Source organism: Carassius carassius, chromosome 45, assembly GCF_963082965.1.
Source record: "Carassius carassius chromosome 45, fCarCar2.1, whole genome shotgun sequence".
Lineage (NCBI taxonomy): Eukaryota > Metazoa > Chordata > Actinopteri > Cypriniformes > Cyprinidae > Carassius > Carassius carassius.
Window position 1 is genome coordinate 5,508,888 of NC_081799.1, and position 26,640 is coordinate 5,535,527.

The 26,640-nt window shown below is 37.9% G+C and overlaps 3 protein-coding genes across 4 annotated transcripts in view; 2 read left to right on the top strand and 1 right to left on the bottom strand.

The window, feature by feature from the left end:
• galt (galactose-1-phosphate uridylyltransferase) overlaps nt 1-14,452 on the bottom strand; it is a 151,365-nt gene extending 136,913 nt beyond the window's left edge. Inside the window, exons 1-5 of the mRNA XM_059538673.1 lie at nt 14,072-14,452; nt 11,927-12,096; nt 10,761-10,836; nt 10,535-10,583; nt 4,151-4,280 (exon numbers count right to left, since the gene is read on the bottom strand). Of these exons, the coding sequence (XP_059394656.1) occupies nt 4,151-4,280; nt 10,535-10,583; nt 10,761-10,836; nt 11,927-12,096; nt 14,072-14,108 (462 nt within the window). The 5' untranslated portion in view covers nt 14,109-14,452. The remainder of the gene's footprint in view (nt 1-4,150; nt 4,281-10,534; nt 10,584-10,760; nt 10,837-11,926; nt 12,097-14,071) is intronic.
• A 105-nt stretch (nt 14,453-14,557) lies between these two features.
• Nucleotides 14,558-17,683, top strand: sigmar1 (sigma non-opioid intracellular receptor 1). Its single transcript, XM_059538674.1, has 4 exons — nt 14,558-14,819; nt 15,079-15,279; nt 16,933-17,025; nt 17,116-17,683. The coding sequence occupies exons 1-4, from the start codon at nt 14,675-14,677 to the stop codon at nt 17,343-17,345; spliced, it is 669 nt and encodes a 222-aa protein (XP_059394657.1). The 5' UTR covers nt 14,558-14,674; the 3' UTR covers nt 17,346-17,683.
• Nucleotides 17,684-18,529: 846 nt separating this feature from the next.
• On the top strand, nt 18,530-26,639 carry katnal2 (katanin p60 subunit A-like 2). Of its 2 annotated transcripts, none has more exons than XM_059539198.1 (16): nt 18,530-18,648; nt 19,197-19,267; nt 19,354-19,520; nt 19,776-19,812; nt 19,885-20,002; nt 20,087-20,185; nt 20,308-20,373; nt 20,465-20,542; nt 24,122-24,292; nt 24,766-24,829; nt 24,961-25,079; nt 25,195-25,286; nt 25,410-25,520; nt 25,603-25,765; nt 26,140-26,242; nt 26,352-26,639. In XM_059539198.1, exons 1-16 carry the CDS (start codon nt 18,598-18,600, stop codon nt 26,489-26,491), a joined length of 1,650 nt encoding a protein of 549 aa, XP_059395181.1. In that variant the 5' UTR covers nt 18,530-18,597; the 3' UTR covers nt 26,492-26,639. The 2 variants fall into 2 exon arrangements, with proteins under 2 accessions (XP_059395181.1, XP_059395183.1); XM_059539200.1 differs by having other exon boundaries at nt 24,194-24,292.
• The last annotated feature ends 1 nt before the right edge of the window (nt 26,640 follows it).

Sequence of the window (26,640 nt, forward strand, 5' to 3'; positions counted from 1 at the left end):
TTTGTGGTTATATATTCATAAACACTAATCTATATCGCTTTTTTATTCTATATGTACTGACCTAGTTTTGATTTTTTTTGACAAAATTTTACAAATTCTGTGACATCCTGCATTATTTAGCAAATTCCATTTTAGTGACATGATTCCATCAGCGTTTTAATTCCACATCACAGAAATCATAGGGCTCTACTTAAAGGGTTAGTTTACCCAAAAATCAAAATCATGTCATTAATAACTCACCCTCATGTCGTTCCAAACCCGTGAGACCTCCGCTCATCTTCGGGACACAGTTTAAGATATTTTAGATTTAGTCCGAGAGCTCTCAGTCCCTCCATTGAAGCTGTGTGTACGGTCTACTGTCCATGTCCAGAAAGGTAAGAAAAACATCATCAAAGTAGTCCATGTGACATCAGAGGGTCAGTTAGAATTTTTTGCAGCATCGAAAATACATTTTGGTCCAAAAATAGCAAAAACTATGACTTTATTCAGCATTGTCTTCTCTTCCGTGTCTGTTGTGTGAGAGAGTTCAAAACTCTGCAGTTTGTCATATCCGGTTCGCAAACGAATCATTCGATGTAACCATTGAATGATTCATTCGCGAACCGGATATGACAAACTGCTTTGTTTTGAGCTCTCTCTCACAATGCTGAATAAAGTCGTCATTTTTGCTATTTTTGGACCAAAATGTATTTTGGATGCTTCAAAATATTCTAACTGACCCTCTGATGTCACATGGACTACTTTGAAGATGTTTTTATTACCTTTCTGGACATGGACAGTAGACCGTACACACAGTTTCAATGGAGGGACTGAGAGCTCTCGGACTAAATCTAAAATATCTTAAACTGTGTTCTGAAGATGAACGGAGGTCTCACAGGTTTGGAACGACATGAGGGTGAGTTACTAATTACATAATTTTGATTATTGGGTGAACTAGCCCTTTAAGGTACTGCTATATACCTTTTAGGTGTAAATAAGGTACTAAGTTACTTCTTTTAAGATTGTTCTATCTCTAAAAGGTAAAATGTTTGCTTCTTTTTTTCTGAGCTTGTACAGACACACAAAAAAGCGAGCACCACAAGAACGCAATTCCATCTCAAGTACAGTTCAGTGCTGATAGCTTTGATAGCATAATCTGTTCCAAAGGTAAATGGAGGTCTTACAGGTTTGGAATAACATGAGGGTGAGTAATTAAAGGGATACTCCACCCAAAAATGAACATTTTGTCATTAATCACTTACCCCCATGTCGTTCCAAACCAGTAAAAGCTTCGTTCGTCTTCAGAACACAATTTAAGATATTTTGGATGAAAACTGGGAGGCTTGTGACTGTCCCATTGACTGCCAAGTACATAACACTCTCAAAGTCCAGAAAAAGTATGTAAAGCATCGTCAGAATAGTCCATCTGCCATCAGTGATTCAACCTTAACGTTATGAAGCAACAAGAATACTTTTTGTATGCAAATAAAACAAAAATAATGACTTCATTGAACAATTTGTCTCCTCTTTTCCGACAATGTCTTTCATACTTTTCTGAACCTTGACAGTGTATTCTATGGGACAGTCATAAGCCTCCCGGAGGCTGCGAAGACGAACTAAGCTTTTACAGGTTTGGAACGGCATGGGGGTAAGTGATTAATGACAACATTTTAATTTGAGGGTAAATTAACCCTGTAACTGATGGCATTGCTCTCCTTGATAGTTTGTAGCTGTTATGTATCGTACATCATTAAAAGTACATTAGAAGAGGTGTTTGTACGCTGTCATATCTTTAATGTATATTGGATTCCTGCACTCCAGGAGAATACACTTTTCTTGTTTTATTTGGTATTGGATGTGTTCTATGGTCCTTTGGAGTCAATGAATGTCCTCTCTTCATTATTTATCAGTTTGTGGGAAAACTGGAGAACTAGTAGTTGGTTTGTAAGGACAATTGTTGTACACAGTTATTTATTTATTTCTCATAGCAGTTTTAAGTCAGTTACATAAAAATAAAAAGTTGATTGGACTAATTGAAATCCAAAAAACAAGACTCATTACCCCTAATCTTATTGTACATGCGTGGCCATCAAATAGACTTGTGGCGAGTGGGGCGGGGCCGAGGTTTTAATTCATTACAGTGGTGCCGAAGCCCGGGAGAAGGAAGGACGTGCTGCTGAAGATCCCTCGCCGCTGTGGTGAATCCGCGGTGCCACAGAGCAGGCGAGGAGGATGCCGCCATGGACGCTCGAGGCGGTGGACTGGAGCGAGTTGCCGGGGACGGGCGAGCTCGCTGCCGACCCCCCATGATGTGGAGGGGCGGCTGTCGTCCGTGAGGGAGCGTAGGTGTCGGCGCCGTTCGCCAGGGGGCCGGAGCCTGCTGCCTCCGTGAAGGAATCCGGAGGAGCAGGGAACGGGGGACTCCTGCCGGCTGCCCAAAACCGGAGGAGCCGTCGCCGTCCACCGGGCGGCGGAGGAGTGTCGTGCCGTCCGCCGAGGGCCGTCCAGTGCCACCGCCAGGCACCGCGGAGGAGATCACCCAGCCGGTGGAGGGCCGAGCAGCAGTGCGTCTGGGAACCGGAATTTTTTTTTTTTTCCTCTCTCCCCTCTCTCGTCTCTGTCGCTCCTCCTTCCATCTCCTTTTCTCTCACCTCGTCTGTCCTACCCCCAGGTTCCCGCAGGTCAACGTGAGCGGTCCCTCCGGAGGGGGGGGGGGGGGGGGAGTAGAGCGCAGTCTCGAGGGTACCCCCCGGCCTGCGAGGGGCGATGGGGGTATGTGACGAGTGGGGCGGGGCCGAGGGATGTGGGGACACGAGTGAGGCCGGTGGAGTGATTGGGAAATCCGCTACACCTGCGACCCACCGCCGGTCTTGAGTCCCACAGAGGAGATGGAAGGATATAAAACTGGAGCGACGACAGTGAAGGACGAGAGAGGACCAGGCCTGGGCATTATTTTAGGTTTTGGTTTTATTTTGTGCGCACCAGTCGTCCGTGAGGGGCTGGTGCGCTGTTTTGTGTTTATTTTGGATTAAAATGTTATTTGATTGTCCGCCGGTTCCCACCTCCTTCTTCCGGATGAATATGAAGGTTTAATTCATTACAGGACTCAAGCACAGAATTAAAATACCCCGGCCTTAGCTAACTGCTAGTTGTTCAGACTAGTTTTGTGTTCAAGACACAATCTTTACATAGAAGCTACATTTTATGCAAATGGGCCCAGTTATCCAAAAACATTTGATTTTGTGTTTCTTTCACATACATTCTTGTGAATGTGGGACAATCAGTGCAATAAGATGTGCAAGTTTACTACTGAAAAGCAACTAGTAAGAGACTAAACAAAATGACAAAATAAACGCACAGACTGTACCAGTAATGACTGGACAAATTCCATACAGTTATATGAAGGTTAGCCAGTCCTTACAGAGGCCAATAATCTATTAATGTTAAGGAATAGTAGAAAAAAGGGTGGAAAATAGTCTTATAAAACTAAATTATAACTGTTTTTGGCATATGAAGTATAACTAATGTTATAAGTGGACTTCAGAGAAAAACATAAAATGATAAAGTGTGTAGGATTCTGTACCTTCGTTAAACTGAATCTATAGTCTGTCAAAAAGCCACTGAGGCTGAGGAACTCTCTCATGCTCATAAGTTAACTATCTTTTGGCACAAACATCTTAATCCACTGTATTCATATCCCTGAACCCTTTGAAGTGCCCCATTATTCCCCCGCAGGAGCATTAAAGTGTCCAGAGAGGCCAGAGGAGTGCTCCACACTGCCTGCCATTGATCAGCGCTGAGACACCCTGACTGAAGAACATCTCCCAATTGATCCAATTAGTGCTGATGAGGAGGACTGGGACAGAACCCAATCGAGCGCTGTCCCTGCCTCTGTCTCCTTTAAACACACACTCTTATGCAGTCACATCCCCGTGACTCCATGGCTTCTAGAGATAAAGTTCCTTTAGGCAACAAATAGTGAAAATGTTTCATTAAGTTGCTACACCCCCCAGAGAGTCACAGTGAGATAAATGTCTGTTATTTTAAGATGAGTCATGTGTCTTAAGGCTGAGTTTTAGTGCAAAGTAAATTAAAATGCTTTGCTTGTGAATGCAAGGTAACAGGTGCACCAAAAAAAAAAAAAAAAGAAGAAGTGAGAGGACGTACGAACCTGCACCCACGTGTACTCAGCACCCAGCTCTATGATCAGATCTGTCCACTTGTCAATCACTTTGCGGATCTCTGCGGGCTGCATGAGGGGGAGGGTGATGTCAGACCAGGGGTGGAAACACATGACCTTACTGAAAACAAACACACACAATTTGCTTAAAACTTCCTCTTAACAACATTTTGGATAGATCTCTATCTATCTGTCTATCTATCTATCTATCTATCTATCTATCTATCTATCTATCTATCTATCTATCTATCTATCTATCTGTACCTCTTTATCTATACCAGTCAGTCCATCTATCTGACCATCCATCCATCTAGCTCACATTTCTCCAACAGTTATGATCTAAGCAGCATTCATCATAAAACATACAGTAGATGTTACACTTCACCTTCGAAAATCATCCCGAAAGAGTTATGAATAAATACATAGTGTAATTATGTCTACTCTCAGCCCTGAATGAAACCCAACAGCTGTGCAAACTTCCCAAACTCTCCTCTTTCGGGCTTTATGTGGGGCAGCCAGTTCTCTCTATTAGGCGTCCTTGACTTGTTTGCGCCTCGAGCGCTATTCTTACTACTTTGAAAACAATGTCAGATCCCAGTGCATTAGAGTTGAGCGTCAGTTGGCAGGGTATGTGTGTTTGCGGCCTGCTCTGCTACGCTGCTAATTAGATGGTTTCACACACAGGTGCTGTTTCAGAGCAGCCGTCTGTACCTCCTGGGTGTCTGTAAAGTTCTCTTCTGCCTTCAAAAATAGTGCATAAAATGGTCCAGTGTGGAGGAGAAAAAACTAAAAATCAGATAAATCAGGGTAAGAGACAATCTAATGGTGTCTCTCCCTTAAAACATGTTTATGTGATGATCACTGCTCACATACTGTATAATGGGCCTGAATGACTTCATACAAAGACTTGTCTACCTCTGTCACTTCTTTGAGGACTGCACCACCTAGTGTTAACAATATGACACGACCAGAAAGAGAAAGGGGAATGAAATTTTGACAAATTATTGTACTGATTAGTCTTTAACCTGCTGGTATAATCAAATTATTTTTCAGCTAAGAAGTTGGGAAATTTAAAAACATTATAAAACTCAAAATCATATATTATGTATGATGTCTACATTTAAATATGTATAAATATACATATTAATATTGATACTTGTATAATATTAACAGAAAGCAATAGTTTTTCTAAATACAACATTTAAATGCTTAAATACAAAAATCTAAATAAAAAAAAAATCATAAAATTCAATCAAAATGGTGATGCAATAAAATGTAATACAAAAGCTAACAATGACCAAAAAAAGGATATTTCAAATAGAAATTATGAAAATGTAAGAAATTCTAAATTAGGCTCAGCCAGTCACAAACAAATAAAACATAATTAATTCAAACAAAAATAGATAAAAGACAGTGGGTTTTTTTTTTTACAATTTTTGTATGACTGTAAGTGATGCCTAACAGCCATTACATTGTGTAAGTTGTTATTTAGCAGACACTTCATCCATAAGACTGCAAGTGCACTTACCATGAAGTCAATTTTAAGCATTCAAACTTTTTAGTAACCAGCCCAGATTTTTTAATAACTCAAGGCACACTGTTAAAGATATACCAAAAGACAAAACCAAAGTTCGAATATGAAAAATGGTGATTTCATAAATAATAATACATAATACACTAGCAAGCAAGATGCTGATAAAGCCTTGATTTTACTCAAACTCATTGCTACAACATTTAGTTCTTTCCCCTCAGCTAACGTTTTCCTGAGGTGATGCCAGCAGAATCAAAAGCACAGTGCAATTAAACTCGGGGAAATACTTTATTAGCAGTGCTACAGAGGGACCATGAGCCACAATAACAACAAACAAAATATCCCTCAGTGCTCTAATCTATGGCAATCTGTGTTAATGTACCAGAACGGTAAGTAGTCAGTTCTCAGCCCCACACACACACGACTTCAAACCAACCACACCCACTGCTAAAACTCCCATCTTCTCCTTCTGTCCCCTCACTGAGGCAAAAGTATCAAAACTTCTCCTCTCCTGCCATCCTACAACATGCCCTCTAGACCCAATCCCTTCACACCTCCTCCAAGCAATCTCCCCTACACTCATAACAGCACTCACACAGATCATCAAACACATCTCTCCTCACAGGCACCTTCCCCACTGCATTCAAGCAGGCTCAGGTAACCCCACTGCTCTAAAAACCTACATTAAACACTTCTCTTACAGATAGCTACAGGCCTGTCTCTCTCCTTCCATTCATAGCGAAAACCCTTGAAAGAGTTATTTTCAACCAGATATCATTGTTTCTTTCACAGAACATCAAACTGGACGCTAACCAGTCAGGTTTCAGGAGCGGCCTTAAATGGAGACTGCACTACTGTCAGTCACGGAAGACCTGCAGATTGCAAAATATGATTTCAAATCATCAGTTCTTATTCTGCTGAATCTATCTACTGCTTTTGACACTGTCGATCATCAGATCCTTCTGTCTAGCCTCTCATCACTGGGCTTCACAGCAATTCCACTTCGCTGGTTTGAATCATACTTTCAGGGTGGCCTGGGGAGGGGAGGTATCCAAAGCACATCAACTTGTCACTGGGGTTCCTCAGGGATCACTTCTAGGACCCCTCCTCTTCTCCATATACACAACATCACTGGGTCCCATCATACAGGCACATGGCTTCTCCTACCATTGCTATGCTGATGACACACATCTCTCATTTCAACCAGATGATCCAACAGTAGCTGCACGGATCTCAGGCTGCCTAGCGAACATCTCGGCATGGATGAAAGAATATCACTTACAGCTCAACCTGGCAAAGACTGAGCTTCTTATCTTCCCTGGCATCCCAACTCTACAGCATGATTTCTCCATCCAGCTAGGCTCTTCTACAATTACCCCATCAACTTCGGTCAGAAATCTTGTTGTAACCTTTGATCAGCTGACTTTCAAAGACCACATTACAAAAACTGCTCAATCGTGCAGGTTTGCACTGCACAACATCAGTATAATCAGGCCGTTTCTAACGGAGCATGCTGCACAAATTCTTATCCAGGCCCTTGTCATTTCTAGGATGGACTCCTGCAATGCTCTACAATCAAACCTCTTAAAATGATTCAGATTCGGCTCAGCACCTGCCTACTTCCACTCACTACTACAAATCTACATCCCCTCCAGGAGTCTGAGATCGACTGGTGAGCGACGCATCGTGGTACCATCACAGAGAGGCTCAAAATCACTTTCCAGAACATTCTCGTTCAACATTCCTGGCTGGTGGAATGATGTTTCCATCCCTATAAGACTGAATCACTGAAAATTTTCAAACAACAGCTGAAAACTCATCTCTTTCTAAATTACTTGGCTTCATCGTAAAAAAACAAACAAACAAAAAAAAACTCTTCTTTATTTATTGCTTTGTTTTCTAGCTTGTACTTATTTGAACAATGTCTAAAACTTTTACGAGTATTACGAGCACTTCCTGTGTCTGTTTGCCTCTTTAAGAAGAATCACTTTATGTATCGCCCAATTATAAGTTGCATTGGATAAATGCGTCTGCAAAATGACTAAATATAGACGTAAATGAAAAAAAAATAAAATAAATAAAAAAATCTAAAAAAAATAAAATAAATAATAATAATATTATATATATATATATATATATATATATATATATAATATATATATATATATATATATATATATATATATATATATATATATATACAGGTCCTTCTAAAAAAATTAGCATATTGTGATAAAGTTCATTATTTTCCATAATGTAATGATAAAAATTTAACTTTCATATATTTTAGATTCATTGCACACCAACTGATATATTTCAGGTTTTAATACTGATGATTTTGGCATACAGCTCATGAAAACCCAAAATGCCTGTCTCAAAGAATTAGCATATTTCATCCGACCAATAAAAGAAAAGTGTTTTTAATACAAAAAAAGTCAACCTTCAAATAATTATGTTCAGTTATGCACTCAATACTTGGTCGGGAATCCTTCTGCAGAAATGACTGCTTCAATGCGGCGTGGCATGGAGGCAATCAGCCTGTGGCACTGCTGAGGTGTTATGGAGGCCCAGGATGCTTCGATAGTGGCCTTAAGCTCATCCAGAGTGTTGGGTCTTGCGTCTCTCAACTTTCTCTTCACAATATCCCACAGATTCTCTATGGGGTTCAGGTCAGGAGAGTTGGCAGGCCAATTGAGCACAGTATTACCATGGTCAGTAAACCATTTACCAGTGGTTTTGGCACTGTGAGCAGGTGCCAGGTCGTGCTGAAAAACGAAATCTTCATCTCCATAAAGCTTGTCAGCAGATGGAAGCATGAAGTGCTCCAAAATCTCCTGATAACTAGCTGCATTGACCCTGCCCTTGATAAAACACAGTGGACCAACACCAGCAGCTGACATGGCACCCCAGACCATCACTGACTGTGATGTTGACACTGGACTTCAGGCATTTTGGCATTTCCTTCTCCCCAGTCTTCCTCCAGACTCTGGCACCTTGATTTCCGAATGACATGCAAAATTTGTCCAAAAGTCCAGTGCTGCTTCTCTGTAGCCCAGGTCAGGCGCTTCTGCCGCTGTTTCTGGTTCAAAAGTGGCTTGACCTGGGGAATGCGGCACCTGTAGCCCATTTCCTGCACACGCCTGTGCACGTTGGCTCCGGATGTTTCTACTCCAGACTCACTCCACTGCTTCCGCAGGTCCCCCAAGGTCTGGAATCGGTCCTTCTCCACAATCTTCCTCAGGGTCCGGTCACCTCTTCTCGTTGTCTAGCGTTTTTTGCCACACTTTTTCCTTCCCACAGACTTCCCACTGAGGTGCCTTGATACAGCACTCTGGGAACAGCCTGTTCGTTCAGGAATTTCTTTCTGTGTCTTACCCTCTTGCTTGAGGGTGTCAATGATAGCCTTCTGGTCAGCAGTCTTACCCATGATTGCGGTTTTGAGTAATGAACCAGGCTGGGAGTTTTTAAAAATCTTTTGCAGGAGTTTAGAGTTAATTAGTTGATTCAGATGATTAGGTTAATAGCTTGTTTAGAGAACCTTTTCATGATATGCTAATTTTTTGAGATAGGAATGTTGGGTTTTCATGAGCTGTATGGCAAAATCATCAGTATTAAAACAATAAAAGACCTGAAATATTTCAGTTGGTGTGCAATGAATCTAAAATATATGAAAGTTTAATTTTTATCATTACATTATGGAAAATAATGAACTTTATCACAATATGCTATTTTTTTGAGAAGGACCTGTATATATATATATATATATATATATATATATATATATATATATATATATATATATATATATATATATATACTGTTATAAGGAAAAGGAAGAATAATATTAAATAGGGAGGGTGGCATGGACCTGGTTAAAGATCTGGGTGGGTAAGAACCAAGAGGAAAGAACCTACTGTAAGTTTCTTTGGATAAGCATCTTTTAATCCCCCTATTTTTGTTGTTGTTGTTTTTTTGTTTGATGCCAAAGATCCCCCAAATGTGACGATCCCCTTCCGAGGGAACCCCCCAAAAAATAGATGCATCTATATAATTTAATCTTATAAAGATCTATTATTATAGCTGTAAAAGGGTATCTGGAAAATATTTACTTTCTATTAATTTGATGATTTTTCCCCCACGATTTTGACTAAAATGTTACATTTATAAATCTACAGAAACAGAAAATTATGGTTGTGAACGAACAATTGCAATTGATCAGATGATTTTTCAAAAAGACGTCTGAAAAGGAAAATTAAATAAGTCCTAATAATAACTTCTTTTTTTTACTTTTTAGTTAATTTATTTGTTTGTTTATATAAAATGCATTTATCAGTTTATTTATTCATTATTTATTTATTTACTTAGTTATCTTTAACTTCATAAATAAATTTATTTATTTAAAGTTATTTATTTATATCAACTGTATTTGTTTATTTATTCATTATTTGCATTTATGTTATAAATGTATTTATTTATTTATTTGTACTACATAATAATCATTTGCTTATTAAATATTTATTTATTTAACATTTGTTTACACTCTTTGTCGCAATGTTTTTTTATTTATTTTTTTATTTTTTTGTGGAATGACCTACCTGCCTAGCGGCTTCCATTATCATAGTTGTTTACATTATCATATATCTGCTCATTTAGAAAAGTAACCGCACACCTCTCTGTAACAAGTCACACAATTTATACAATCTTTCAACTCTTACAAACAGTGCACAATGAGATTCATGCCTAATCTGAATATTTAGGCTTAAGGGTTTTTTGTTAACAGTAACGCCAGCAGTACTAGTTAGTCATTTTCATTCTTAAAAGAAGAAGAAATAAACTGTTCTCACCAAACACCTCTGGCTGCTTTGCTTTGGAAAAGTGGATGATGATCTGATCCTAGAACCAGTAATAATGCAAATGATCAGCAAACTGTTAAAACATTGAAATGAAATGCTTCACTAGCATACAGATCATAATTGCACATTAATAGTTTTACAAATAAACCCTGCAGGAAGATAGCATTAGATATGACTCTGAACTGAAGTGAGGACTGAATGGGACGGTAGATCATACCGGGATCTGGAGCGTCAGGCTGGAGAGCAGGGAAATCATTGTCAAACATGAACGTGCTGTCATACTCAGGATTCACCTGCAATAAAACAGAGGAAAACATCAAATATGGATAAAACATCCTTGAGCGCTCTCTCTTTTCAGTTTGCTGTTCCTCAGTTTGACATGATATCTGATTAGACAAGATGCTTCCAGCCAAACGGATATCTGAACAACGTGAAAAAGTGAGTTCAAGAACTTGTCTGAATGTGAAGTAGCCTGGCAACTTTCTGTATTTAATTAATCATTAAATAATAATGCCCAGGAATGAGAGAGTCGGCCAAGAACATTTGTCAGGCTTCAATAAACTATGCCAGTGAATATCCATCGCTGTATAACTCACACGGGCAGATGGAGAGAAATGTACGTTCAAGGAAACGATATCACTGCATTTTTCTGCTTAGTCAGAGAATGCAGACACATCACTTTCCACAGAGAAGACACTTTCATCTGTCTTCGTATAAAAAGCTCCCATGATGCTGCAGGCTGAGCCAGAGGTGTCAACAGCCTATAACTAGAAGCTCATGAATGTTTAAAATCCTGTAAATAGACCGTTTTATTTCAAATCCGATAAGTCTCAATGAAATTGCAAGGCTTTGACAATGCTTCATTTATTTGATCAAAAAAAATAAAAATAATAATAAGTGAGATAGTATTACAAATGTAAAATGACTGTTTTCTATATATTGTTAAAAAGTAATTTATTCCTGTGATCAAAGCTGAATTTTCAGCATCATCATTACTCCAGTCTTCAGTGTCACATGATCCTTCACAAATCATTCTAATATGCTGATTTGCATATTATTTTTGCATGAGCAGAAAGGACAGACTGAGATCTCTTGAAGAAACAGAACAAACTGAGACAGACTCAATCCAGAAGATCTGTGGCAACGTCTCCAAGATGCTTCAAGAAACTACCTGCAAAGCTACAGTACTGTTAAAAGTTTTAGGCACGTGTGTGAAAATGCTGTAATAATAATGTCATAGATTTAATGTATCTGTCTGGGAGTTGATGTCATAACATCACTAGAGCTTGCATACCTTTCAGTTTAATGTTATTTATTTAATTTTTTTTCAGTTTTGTGTCTCACTTCTTGTAATGACACGGGGGGAGGGGCTGTCTTGCTCACCTGTCCATTAGCCCTCACGCTGCCGGGACAGAGGGGGTTGTGTGGGTCGTGTCGAGGGATGTTGTCCTCTGGGGGTTTCTCCACCTGTCCTTTCCATGGACGCTTCATCCGGTGAGCCGAGACCAGAACCCAGGAGTCCCGCAGGGGATTGTACCTTAAATGCTGATGCTCTGAAACAAATTCAAGAATCATGTGAGATTTGATTTGAAAGGTAACAGGCAGAACTTTGCCACTCAGTGTGTTCATTTCTAAATCACAAACTACAAATAATCTTTTTATAATCTTTTTAAAAGAGCTTTTAAATTAATTAATTTTGCAGGACAATTTGACAGTTTAAAACAAACATAACTATCATAAAACCCCAAGCAACCTATACTTATTTTAAAGCATTGTGATAAACAATAGCATATATTAAAAATACAAAAAATTTATGTAAAATGTATGTAAAAATGTAATGAATGACTCTTAACCCTCTGGGCTTCTTCGCCCGAAAACGGGCGAAAACTTGAACGTTTTGAAATGTTTAATTTTTTTGCTTCATCGGATGGGGATGAAACTTGGTGACTTTTGTTGTATTACCTATATGAACACACAAAAAAATCAAGGAGATGATTCTGATATGTTAAAGGGTCGTAAAAAAAAAAGTCACACTTAGCTTCCTCCCGCCCGAAAACGGGCGACATAGGAAATGAATGGGAAATACGAAAAAATAGGAAAACTCAGAGAAACTTTTGGTGGTACAAGCTACAGATCAGCAACTGTGCTGAAAAAAAGTGTACAGCAATGAAGGGGTGACACTCTAGAACATCAAGAGTGCAAATAAGACCCCCCCCCCCCCACACACACACACACCCACGCACACAAACACACATACACATACACAGATAAACTGGCGACTGCAACAGCAAATTTGTAGAATATTCCACATAAAATCAATAAATGACAAAAAAAAACTTGCTCAAATGCACACACACACAGAGAGAGAGAGAGAGAGAGAGAGAGAGAGAGAGAGAGAGAGAGAGAGAGAGAGAGAGAAAGAGAGAGACTGGTAAGACAGCAACAGCAAATTTTGAGAATATGCAAAAATAAATAAATAAAAATACAAAAAGAGACTCTTGCTCAAATGCAACACACACACACACACACACATTCACTCACACACACACATTCACTCACACACACACATTCACTCACACACACACAAACACACACACACACACACATTGTGTTCCCTTTCTAACCAAATGCTATAGTTTGATTGTAATCATAATGCAAAACCTGATACTTATCTAAACATTTTTGTTAAGAAAATAAAGTAATCATCTTTTAGAATATCTAAATGTATATCTAAATTAAAAAAAAACGAATAAGATAGAGAAATCATGTCTAAAACAACAAAAGGAATCAAAAAGCCTTTCTATATAGGATATATAGGAAGCTATAGGCAGCCTACAGGCTGGTACAGGACATTACACAAAAGTGGCTATTTTTTAAAGCCACTAGATGAAGTTCTTCTCCTGGAACATTTTTTTTTTAGGCTGGCACTCTATTTTGATGTGAAATGCTGCATTTATTGAATTTTTTTTTTAATAAATATAAAATAAAAAATGATATATTAATTCTAATGGAAAAAATAGCTCATAAAAAAAATTATATAATTAATTCAAAGTATCATAAAAAATTCTAAAAATTCTAAATAATAATCAGAAAACATTATAGAACAAAAATATATTTGATTGGTTATCCTGGGAAAAAGTTAAGTACAATTTTAAGGCTTCGCCCGTTTTCGGGCGGGAGGAAGCTAAGTGTGACCCATTTACGAAGAAGCCCAGAGGGATGCCTAACTAGTAATATGAGTTTGAACCATTTGAACAGCTTCATTGACAAAATGTCCAAACGAACCGATTCGGTCAAATGACTCGGACTTCCCACCACATCACATGAATCACATGATATGCTTCGCTACACAGCCAGCCGTCACGTGACTCGTCTATCAACTAGAACATTTTCATCGGATTCAAATCAAAGGAATAGTAACAAAAATAGGTTATTACATGGTATTTAAGTTTTGTCCGTGAATCACGCACAGTTCAAAGCTTAGAACATAAATATACACTAGTGGCAACATGTCAGAACATTCCTTACCTTTAGGATCAAACGTGGGTTTACTGAAACGGTCCATCTTACTGCTTAATATAATCCCCTGAGTTTACGAAATATATCCGATCACTGTCACGGGGTTTTTAACATGAATCCATTGATTGTTTCTTTCTAGAGGTTCAAGTTTTCAATTGACCTCCCTCCTAAGGATCCTCACGTGAACAGTGCTGCGCAAATAAAACGCAGTATGTGGCTTCTAACGATGAATAAACCGAACAGCACTGTTCAACTGTTTACAGGCTCCCCGAGAACATTAATAATACCAATACATAAATACATTCATTTATTCGATATGTTTCACTGTATCAATAAAAGCTGCTTTGTGTATTTTGCGTATTTTGGTGGTTTATTGATGATAAACATGCACCGCCTTCTTCCGTGTAGCGCCCTGAGCGATTTCATTGGACTAGAACTCGCCGCTTGTGGCAGTCGATTGGTTGCCACCGGCGTGACGTCCCCTCGCGTCATCGCCCGTCACCTGTCATGTGTGCCATCATGCTGCGCGCGTCTGAATGAAGTCTTGTTTAATGTCTTTCGCAATCTTAGTCAGCGGTTTACTTTCAAACAGTCGTTTGTACCCGGATTAAGATGTCTGTAATACGGTTTATTCTAAAAACGGTGGTGGTTCTCGGGTTTCTGGTGTTGACAGTTCAGTTTCTAAGATACTGGATGGCAAATAAACAGTATGTCTTTACAAAAGAAGATGTTGCCAGGTTAGCCAAACAGTATGCAGGTGAGTTCTATTCTGAAGTCATATCTGTTGACATGATGTTGCAGTAATTCTTGTTCTTCCTAGCAACACAAAGCTTCAAAGTTGTATTCAGATAGTCATATTGTCTGTCTAAAAGAGTTGTTTAAAATAATATTTTGAGCAAATACCACATCTAATAACATAACTGTCCATTAATGACTCCTCCCAGCTTGTCAGTTGTCTGATAGATGTGTAAACCCAGTCAAAACGGATGTGTGATCTGTGTGTGTGTGTGCCTCAGGCCAGGACCACGAGCAAGCCTTCTCTAAGGTGGTGCTGGAGCTGAGGAAGAGGTACCCGGGTCACATCCTGCCCGATGAGGACCTGCAGTGGGTGTTTGTGAACGCGGGTGGCTGGATGGGCTCCATGTGTCTGCTGCACGCCTCTCTCACAGAGTATGTGCTGCTGTTCGGGACGGCCGTGGACACAGGCGGACACTCAGGTGGGTCAAGAACATCTCCAGGGCATATGTGTCCTCAGAATTAAAAGAAAGAAAGAAAAAAAATCTAAAATAAAGTCTACTACAGGATTGTATGGCTTTTTACACTGCAACATTATTTTTTTTTTTTAAATTTAGCACTAAGTTCGAATTAACTTGTTGCAGAATAATAATAATTGAAAACAATTGTGTACAGCTGTAATATATAGAATATAAATTAGTATATAATGTTTTACTCTAATGCTGTAAAAAAAACTATTGATAATAATCACTATCAACAATAATGGGAATTGAAAAAAAAACAAAATAAATATTTTTAAATAAAAAATGGTCATATGATCTTAACAGACAAAATATGACAAATTTTCTCTATTCCCAATTTCTTTTTTTTGGTGGTGGTGGTGGTGTTTTGCCTTAGCTCTTAACTAAAATGAAGGAAGTTGAAGTTGAAGAATTACTAGAATTAATAGGACTATAAAACTACATTTTTCTAATTCATTTTGGTTTTCTTTTTTCGTTTTTTTACATTTTAGTAATTTATTGACAGTTTAAATTGTATGTGTAATTTGAAAAGCGATCTATAAAATATTAATATTAGATGAAAACATATACTTAAAAAATGTAATGAAAATTAATAAATATAGGGTAAATATATCAAATAAAGATACATAGAAATATCAAATAACTAAAATTTAAGTGAAAACTATAAACTATAAATACTTTATATAAATAATGACTAAATGACTGAAATAATAAATAATGACTACAAATATAAATAAGGCCATTTCAAAATCTTGTTGGCATATCTTGGTGTATAAATAATACTAAAGCAACACTGTTATAATTTTAATTATTTGTGACCCTTGACCACAAAACTAGTCATAAGGGTTTTTTTTTTTTTTTTGTTCTTGTTTGTTTTGTTAGTATATGACAATATTTAGACAATATTAAGATACAACTTTTTGAAAATCTGAAATCTGAGGTTGCCAAAAAAAAAATCTAAATATTGAAAAACCATCACTTTTAAAATAGTCAAAAAAATTAAGTCCTTAGCAATGCATATAACTAATCAAAAATAAAATTGTGTTTGAAAAGGTTTTGATATATTTATGGTAGGAATTCCCAAAATATCTTCATGGAACATGATCTTTACTTAATATTCCTAATGATTTTTGGCATAAAAGAAAAATCAATAATTTTGACCCATACAATGTATTTAACTGTGCTACTTATGACTAGTTTAGGAATTATTAATTATTGTGATAAATTATATTAATGACACGTGGCAGATGGGATGGGAATGGGGCCTGTTTTAGGTCATACAAGATCTACACATGGATATTTATTAAAAGGTGCCTTACTGATTTATTTAAAAATGTATCACCTGAATGTATTTTATATTTTTGTCTAGTGTACATCTGAAATGTCTTTTATATCCTTTTGTGAATTGTGTACCTTGTATAATTTATTTAGAGATCGCCATGAAAGTAGCCTTGATGCTGGCATGGCATTAAAAAGTGGAAAGATAGATAAATAAATAATGCACATTTTTTCCCCCACATCATATGTGTGCGCCTACAGTAAATGCAGCAATGCCACCAAATATGGCTGTTTTTCCACATTAGGGTGTCTTGTATTCTCACGTTCCTCCTTCAGGTCGTTACTGGGCAGAGATATCAGACACCATCATTTCTGGGACCTTCAGGCAGTGGAGAGAAGGCAGCACTAAAAGCGAGACGTACTATCCAGGTACAGCCAGCACACGTCTCATCCGCACACACACACACACACACACACGTGAGTCTGAAGTTGGGGTGAAGCCTGTGTTTGTCGTGGCAGGAGACACGATCGTGCACGCGGTGGGAGAAGCCACGTCAGTGCAGTGGAGCGCCGGGACCTGGATGGTGGAGTACGGCCGAGGATTCATCCCCTCCACGCTGGGCTTCGCTCTGGCCGACACCGTCTTCAGCACACAGGACTTTCTCACTCTGTTTTATACTGTACGTGTTTATGTGAAGAGTATGATCCTGGAGGCTAGCACTTTCCTCACTGACACCGGCGTCCTCTGAAACACACACACGTCTCTGAGTTATTCTGATAACTGACCACAACATCAGCTGTGCGTCTGCCACACCCTGGATCTATGGAAAACACTTCATGTGATTACTTTTCCAATGATTGAAGTTTTATTTTCCGTACTGTACAAAGAGTTTATCAGACGTCTTTTCTAAAAGTGTAACACAGTTTTGGTCAACACAGTGTTTGTGTTTGAACGTGGCAAGATGTTTTAGCAGCTCCATACTGTCCTGAAACGGTTATTACGAGGTATGGATAAAACAATCAAAAGGTAGCTTCCTGTATTTCCAGATCACACTCTTTGCACCTTAAAAATACTAATGAATATTAATTGTTGCTTTATTTTTCATGAGATACATTGTTCAGAACTGATCTGTCTCCTGTTCAGCCCGCAGTCGCTCCAGAATAAACCTATTAATTAGTATTGGTGAATAAGTCTTTTATTTAAAGTTATTTAGAAATTATTTTGTTCGTTTGTTTGTTTTTTATTAGGTATCTGTCAAATAAATTTCTATCATGTATCTGTTAAATAAGGAACGTGACAAAAAAAAAAAAAACAGACGTATTTTCCGTAATGTAGACTTTGTTTATTTTTATTTCATTTTTTATTTATTTTTTTATCGACATTTACAAACAAATGACAGTGTTTATCATACTAAATTTGCTGCTCAAGAAACATTTTGTTATTATCATCAGTGTTAGAATTCTTTTGCTACTAAATATTTTTTATGGAAACAATACCATTCAAAAGTTTGGGGTGAGTAATGTAATTTTATAAATCATGGTTTCCACAAAAATATTATGTCAGCAGAGTTCCCTTTGGCTGCCCACTGACCACTTTTTTTTTATTATTATTATTATTTTTACATTGATAATCATTATATTATTAATAATTCAGCATCAATAACTATTCATAATAACTGAGTGGCAAATGATTTCTGAAGATCATGTGACACTGAAGACTGGGGCAATGATGCTGAAAATACAGCTTTACATCACAGAAATAAATTACATTTTAACAATATATTAAAATAGAAAATAGTTATTATATCAATTGTTATAGCAATTACAAATTGTACTAAATATTTTATTACATATATGCAGCCTTTGTGAGCATTATTCCAAATGTTTTGACCTGTTTTGTATGTAGTTTTTTCCTGCTGGTGATCAGCGGCAGTATCACACGCACGCGCGCGCGCTCATTTCAGCTCGCTGCTGTGTGTTTGTGTGTGTGTTCATATTAGCATGGATCTCTCTTATCAAGCCATAAGGACTGCTAATCAGGCCAGAGAGGCGGTGAGTGAGTGCTGAAGTCAATATATTGTTGGAGCTGTCGTGTTAAACTTAGTTCTCTATGATTTCACGCGATAGACTGTAATGTGTTGAGCAAATAATATTCGTGTAAATTAACTGCGTGTAGAGGAAAGAGTGTATAAATATACATATTGTGATATAAATGCAGTACGAATGAAGTCGAGTGCCTTTTTTATCGTTTTTATATAGCCTTTGGGGTAATTTTTTTTACAATTAGCAAGATGGCTGGTGATTACTAATCCGCGTGTTTACATTCTTTGAGTCCTGTGTCGCCATAGCAACCTGTAATGCTGTCTTCGCGCTTCTCTCAGTGTGAGATTTGGCGCCATCTGACGGATACAAATATTATTCATCGATTCTAATATCTGTTACAGCTCAAATGTATCAGTTTGAGTAGCAATTAATATTCACTCATATCACGCCAAATATGCTACTAGTATTACAGTTGCTGCAAGGGACCATATTAAAGTCGTGACATTTAGTTTGAGGATGTTATTTTAAATAAAGGTTTTACGAATGTATTTTCTCAGGAGGAACTCAGAACAGAGACGCGCAGGAGAAATTTACTGGTTTTGATTTATCATCATTTAATGGAGGAGGGGTGAGTTCTTAAAATGCCATGAACGTCAAATAACATTAAAGACACAAGTGTAAATACATTTAAGTCATATCTCTCTGACTGCACAGGTATATGGATTCAGCTAAAGCCTTAGAAAAAGAAAGCAGTTTTGCTTTATGCCGTTTTGAGGTGTGTGATAATGTTGACCTGGAGACCGTTCTTATGGAATATGAGAGTTATTATTTAATAAAGTTTCAGAAATATCCCAAACTGACAAAGAAACTGACAGAACAAGGTGAGATTTTACTTTTTACTTCTGTGAAACCTAATAAATATTGTTGTATTTTATATATATATATATATATATATATATATATATATATATATATATATATATATATCTATATATATATATATATATATATATGTGTGTGTGTGTGTGTGTGTGTGTTTGCATGTACATAAAACAAACTGTTAAGCAATACATAGTGTAATAATACTTGTTAAACTGTTAATAAAGGTTATTATTTAGTGTAATTTTTCTTTATAGGAGAGAGTCGGCTAGTAAAGAGCTGTGGTAAAAGAAGGTATGTATAGTACTTTTACCACAAGAACATTCAAATGTTTTTATTCACCATGTGTGTATTAATTTGTGAAAGGATGTCATCATCCAGTCACACACTCCCAAAACTCAGCTCCATCCAGCGACCTCCATCCAGAAACACTGTTAAAAAGACTGAATCTAAACTAACAGGAAGAGACTCCAGCAAATCCAGTGTAAGTCTACAAACTTTTTTATTTTTTTTGGTTTGAAGAAACTATTATATACTCTGTAAACAAGACAGAGTCTGCTCTGTGCAGGAAGGAGAGCGGCTGACTCCTGCGGACGCATCAGGGTTTGGTCTGAACGTGTCTCCTCTCATCAGGACCGGGGCAGAAGAGGGGACACACATGAGAAAGGTCTTTTTTTAAGGATTGTTTATTCAAACATTTGCCTCAAAAAAATTATATTTTGTCATCATGTACTGTACTCACCTTCGTGCGGTTTAAAACCCATATGACTTTCTTTCTCTCTTCATCAGGTTGATTACAGGAGTCTTATTCCTGGTGCAGTTAAAGACTCAGTCCTGCCCTGCACAGATCTCTCAGTAGGTCAACTGCATGTTTACTTCAGATTCAAAGCAACTGAAGCTCTGTTGGAAATAATTCTGAAACATCCCTCATCCTTTTGTCTGACAGGAGCGTTTGCTGAAACCCATAAGTGCCTTCACTGGGATGAACAGTGATATGAAGGAACTTGCGGTGGTTATTAGCAGAGTAAGTCAATGTTAATAAAATTACTTCCCTTGTGCGGCAGTTTGGTGCGATGTTAGGGAAATATTATGATGTATATAATATATATATATATAAATACAGTACAGATCAAAAGTTTGGACACCTTCTCATTCAAAGGGTTTTCTTTATTTTCACGACTATGAAAATTGTAGATTCACACTGAAGGCATCAAAATTATGAATTAACACATGTGGAGTTATATACATAACAAAAAAAAAAAAAAAAAAAGTGAGAAACAACTGAAAATATGTCATATTGTAGGTTCTTCAAAGTAGCCACCTTTTGCTTTGATTACTGCTTTGCACACTCTTGGCATTCTCTTGATGAGCTTCAAGAGGTAGTCACCTGAAATGGTCTTCCAACAGTCTTGAAGGAGTTCCCCGAGAGATGCTTAGCACTTGTTGGCCCTTTTGCCTTCAGTCTGCGGTCCAGCTCACCCCTAAACCATCTCGATTGGGTTCAGGTCCGGTGACTGTGGAGGCCAGGTCATCTGGCGCAGCACCCCATCACTCTCCTTCTTGGTCAAATAGCCCTTACACATCCTGGAGGTGTGTTTGGGGTCATTGTCCTGTTGAAAAATAAATGGTCCAACTAAATGCAAACCAGAGGGAATAGCATGCCGCTGCAAGATGCTGTGGTAGCCATGCTGGTTCAGTATGCCTTCAATTTTGATTAAATCCCCAACAGTGTCACCAGCAAAGCACCCCCACACCATCACACCTCCTCCTCCATGCTTCACGGTGGGAACCAGGCATGTAGAGTCCATCCGTTCACCTTTTCTACGTCGCACAAAGACACGGTGGTTGGAACCAAAGAGCTCAAATATGGACTCATCAGACCAAAGCAGATTTCCACTGGTCTAATGTCCATTCCTTGTGTTCTTTAGCCCAAACAAGTCTCTTCTGCTTGTTGCCTTTCTTTAGCAGTGGTTTCCTAGCAGATATTCTACCATGAAGGCCTGATTCACACAGTCTCCTCTTAACAGTTGTTCTAGAGATGTGTCTGCTGCTAGAACTCAGTGTGCCATTGACCTGGTCTCTAATCTGAGCTGCTGTTAACCTGTGATTTCTGAGGCTGGTGACTCGGATGAACTTATCCTCCGCAGCAGAGGTGACTCTTGGTCTTCCTTTCCTGGGGCGGTCCACATGTGAGCCAGTTTCTTTGTAGCGCTTGATGGTTTTTGTGACTGCACTTGGGGACACTTTCAAAGTTTTCCCAATTTTTCGGACTGACTGACCTTCATTTCTTAAAGTAATGATGGCCACTCGTTTTCCTGTACTTAGCTGTTTTTTTCTTGCCATAATACAAATTCTAACGGTCTATTCAGTAGGACTATCAGCTGTGTATCCACCTGACTTCTGCACAACACAACTGATGGTCCCAATCCCATTTATAAGGCAAGAAATCACACTTATTAAACCTGACAGGGCACACCTGTGAAGTGAAAACCATTTCAGGTGACTACCTCTTGAAGCTCATCAAGAGAATGCCAAGAGTGTGCAAAGCAGTAATCAAAGCAAAATGTGGCTACTTTGAAGAACCTAGAATATGACATATTTTCAGTTGTTTCACACTTTTTTGTTATGTATATAATTCCATATATAATTCCACATGTGTTAATTCATAGTTCTGATGCCTTCAGTGTGACTCTACAATTTTCATAGTCATGAAAATAAAGAAAACTCTTTGAATGAGAAGGTGTGTCCAAACTTTTGGTCCGTACTGTGTATATATATATATATATATATATATATATATATATATATATATATATATAGGGAAAACATGTTAGGAAAAAATGTTAGCCTGAATGCAATGTAAGTCGCTTTATATATATATATATATATATATATATATATATATAATATATATTAAATTATATTGTATTGGTAAAATCATATTTTAAAATGACTGTATGGATCAGTAATCAAATTCAAAATAATATATAAAATTCAAAAATAAAATAATTATATATTTTACATATAATATTTATATATATATATATATATATATATATATATATATATATATTATCATTTGATTTTTGTTTCATGCACTTGAAGCATTACATGTGTAACTGAGTGCAACAATCTGTTCTATTTTTACTTCAAAATCAACAAGAAGCACCATGAATAAGTGATTTGTTTTGTTTTGTTTTTTTTCACTATATGAGAACTGGGAGGGGAAATGTCATAAAAATGCCACAAAGCAAAATATCTTATATAGTTTATAGGGATGTCCAGATCCGATCTTGTGATCGGAAATCGGGCCCGATCGCGTGGTTTCAGACTCGATCGGAATCGGATGTTACCTCCCAATCAGGACTCGGATATATATTCTCATTATTTTTTAACACATCTTTAGTTATGCAGTGGCATAGAGTTTTGACTCCACACAGAAACAGCAACGCGTGCGGCATGACATCACTTTGTTTTCAAGAGATGGTGTGAATAAATATAGATTCAAACTCAAAGAAACAGGATAGTCTGTGCATGACCTGATATTTCATTCGGACCCAGAATACAGCGAGATCAACATCACAGAGCGCTAAACTCTCATGCAGTGTGTGTCTCATTCATACTCGAAGCCGGAGCACGCTCTCACAGCTGATAGTCATATCAGGAAACTCCTAATATGGACAAAAGCGTCCAGCTATCGCTGTGGTTTTCACAGGAAAACAGAAACTTATGCAAACACGAAGACATTAATAAACGAACAAGACATTAAATTGTTTTTCAAGTCATCTCCAGCAGGTGATAAATAAAGTATATGAACAATGCAGTGCTAATTGACATAGCATTTATTACAGTATAGAAACTATTCTGCCTTATTATGTGATAAACAGTGTTTGTAGTATATAAACAAATCATTATTATTTGTTATTTTCCAGCATTTATAGATTACTAAGCCAATTAAAAGCTAGAAAATAAGAGAAAAATTTTAATTGCCTATACTACCAGTCAGAAGTTTTTGAACAGTAAGCTTGTTAATGTTTTTTTTCAAAGAAGTCTCTTCTGTTCACCAAGCCTGCATTTATTTGATCAAAAGTAAAGCAAAACAGTAAAATTTGGAAATATTTTTACTAGCCTATTTAAAATAGCTGTTTTATATTTGAATATATTTCAAAATGTAATTTATTGACCATCCTTTTTTCGCTCTTCTTTATTCTTTTATTAATGTATTATAGAAGTATCGGATCGGGACTCGGTATCGGCAGATACTCAAAATCAAATGACTCGGACTCGGACTCGAGGACAAAAAAACCTGATCGGGACATCCCTAATAGTTTATAATAAGCTTCAGCTTCATTCATTTGATTTGAATGTTTCACACATATATACGATATTTTACTTTTAAAGGCAAAAAAAACAACAATCAGATAAATTTTTGATATTGAAAAATACTGTGCCATTCCAACACTGATTCAACACTAGAGAGCAGCATGCGGTCTGTTTTATAATACAGTGTGACACATCCCAATATCATTGTGTGTGTGTGTGTGTGTGTGTGTGTGTGTGTGTGTGTGTGTGTGTGCGTGTGCGTGTGTGTGTGTGTGTGCAGATACATACACAAGCTGGGACATGTATTATTGAAGAACTCCATTTCATCTTTCTCTCCTGTCTCTCCATAAAGGATATCTATTTACACAACCCCAACGTGCGCTGGGACGACATTATAGGCCTGGAGGCTGCCAAGCGATTAGTCAAAGAAGCTGTCGTCTACCCCATTAAGGTGCTTGGCCGCTAAACACTTTGGTATTTCTCAAGCTGCCGCCTGCCTTCGATTCTGAATACATCTCCACTAAAGGCTAGAGGAAAGCCGGGCTCAGGGTTATTTCTTAAGATGACATGAAATCTATACCTGAATACCATCCAATCTGACCGCTCACATCTCGGCCTCATCTCTGGCCTCTCTGCTGATGACTACAAATCCACAATACGCTCCCGACAAACAGGAAATGCAAGCGTTATTTGTCTTCCCCGACTCGATCATGTGGTAAAGGAGCCTGCTGTCGTACAGAATTACCTGGAAATTCTGCTTGTGCAGCTTGTAGCACTTAAAGTCAAAATTGTATGAAGAATATGATTAGATCACATTATGCTGAAGGACATTTTGAGGCTCAGTTTTGTTAATACTTGGACCATATCATGTATTAGATAAAGATAAAGTGGAATCTGGTTCTAACCACAAACTTTTTTTTTCAGTATCCGCAGCTGTTCACTGGAATTCTGGCACCATGGAAGGGTTTACTCCTATATGGACCGCCAGGTCTGATCTTTCTGTTTTCTGTTTGTGTAAATCCATTTGTGAAAATATGAATATTCAGTCCCTGAATATAAAATATAAAAAATTTTGCATGTAATATTATCTTAATGTGATGACTGTCCCTCAAAAATCAGGCACAGGAAAGACGATGCTGGCCAAAGCTGTGGCCACGGAGTGCAACACAACATTCTTCAACATCTCTGCATCCAGTATTGTCAGCAAATGGAGGGGAGACTCTGAGAAGCTGGTTCGGGTCCGAAGAGACATTATTTTCTCAGATTTGTGTTATTTTATTGTTTTATGAGATGTGTGGGGGAAAGCTTGTGCCCAGCGAAACACTGATTCCCTCATGTTATGATAATCTACAGGTTTTGTTTGAGCTGGCAAGATATCATGCTCCATCCACCATTTTCTTGGATGAGCTGGAATCAGTGATGAGCCAGCGAGGGGTTGGCCAAGGGTGAGCATGAGCCAGTAACTTCCACTGACAGGAAGCTTATAAAACAACCTGAAATCTCACTCCTAGGACACGGTCCATAACTATTAAAATACACAATTTCTGTTTTCTTTACATCTCTTTAAGAGGTGACCATGAGGGCAGTAGAAGGATGAAGACGGAGTTACTAGTTCAGATGGATGGACTGGCACGATCAAACGATCTTGTCTTTGTGCTTGCTGCCTCAAACTTACCTTGGTAAGGAGTTATTGTGAGGAAACAATATTATTTTTTTTCTTTTGTTATGGTTTTCCTTATAATCTTTCTAATCTGTATTCAGGGAGTTGGACCATGCCATGCTGAGAAGACTGGAGAAGCGTATACTGGTGGGTCTGCCATCTGCCCCTGCCAGACAAGCCATGATCAGTCATTGGCTGCCTCCAGTTAGTAACACAGGTGGGGTGGAGCTACGGACAGAGCTGGACTATGACTCACTGGCACAGGTGAGAGAAACCATATGTGTAGATAGATAAATAGACAGACAGACAAATAGATAAGACAGACAGACAGACAGACAGGACAGACAGACAGACAGATAGATAGATAGATAGATAGATAGATAAGACAGACAGATAGATAAGACAGACAGACAGACAGACAGGACAGACAGACAGACAGATAGATAGATAGATAGATAGATAAGACAGACAGATAGATAAGACAGATAGATACATAGATAGATAGATAGATAGATAGATAGATAGATAGATAGATAGATAGATAGATAGACAGACAGACAAATAGATAAGACGGACGGACAGATAGATAGATACTATTAAGACAATTGTCCTGATATGTTCCCGTCCTGATGTTTCAGAGGACAGGAGGTTACTCTGGGTCAGATATCAGGTTAGTGTGTAAGGAGGCCGCTATGAGACCTGTGCGAAAAATCTTTGACGCCCTTGAAAATCACATTGAAGGTAAGAAATATGCCACATCCCGCTCTGAACGAAATTAAATTGATGTTTCATTACGAAATCCTGTTTTGCCCACAATTCACAGTCTCCATTACACCATGCATCTTCACAGGTCAGTCCAATATGCCGGTTATTGAACTAGAAACTGTGACCACAGCAGATTTCCTGGAGGTGATTGCTCACACCAAACCGTCAGCCAGATGTCTGATGGATAGATACTCGGCCTGGGAGCAAGAGTACGAATCTGTCTGACACATGATCTCAGTAAAACACATGGACTGTTATTACAGCAACCAACACGTTTTCACCGCACTACAACCTACTCTATTTATAACAACATGCTGTGTTTCTCACTAGAAAAACATTTTAAAGGAAATATTAAAAATGATTTTCAACTACAG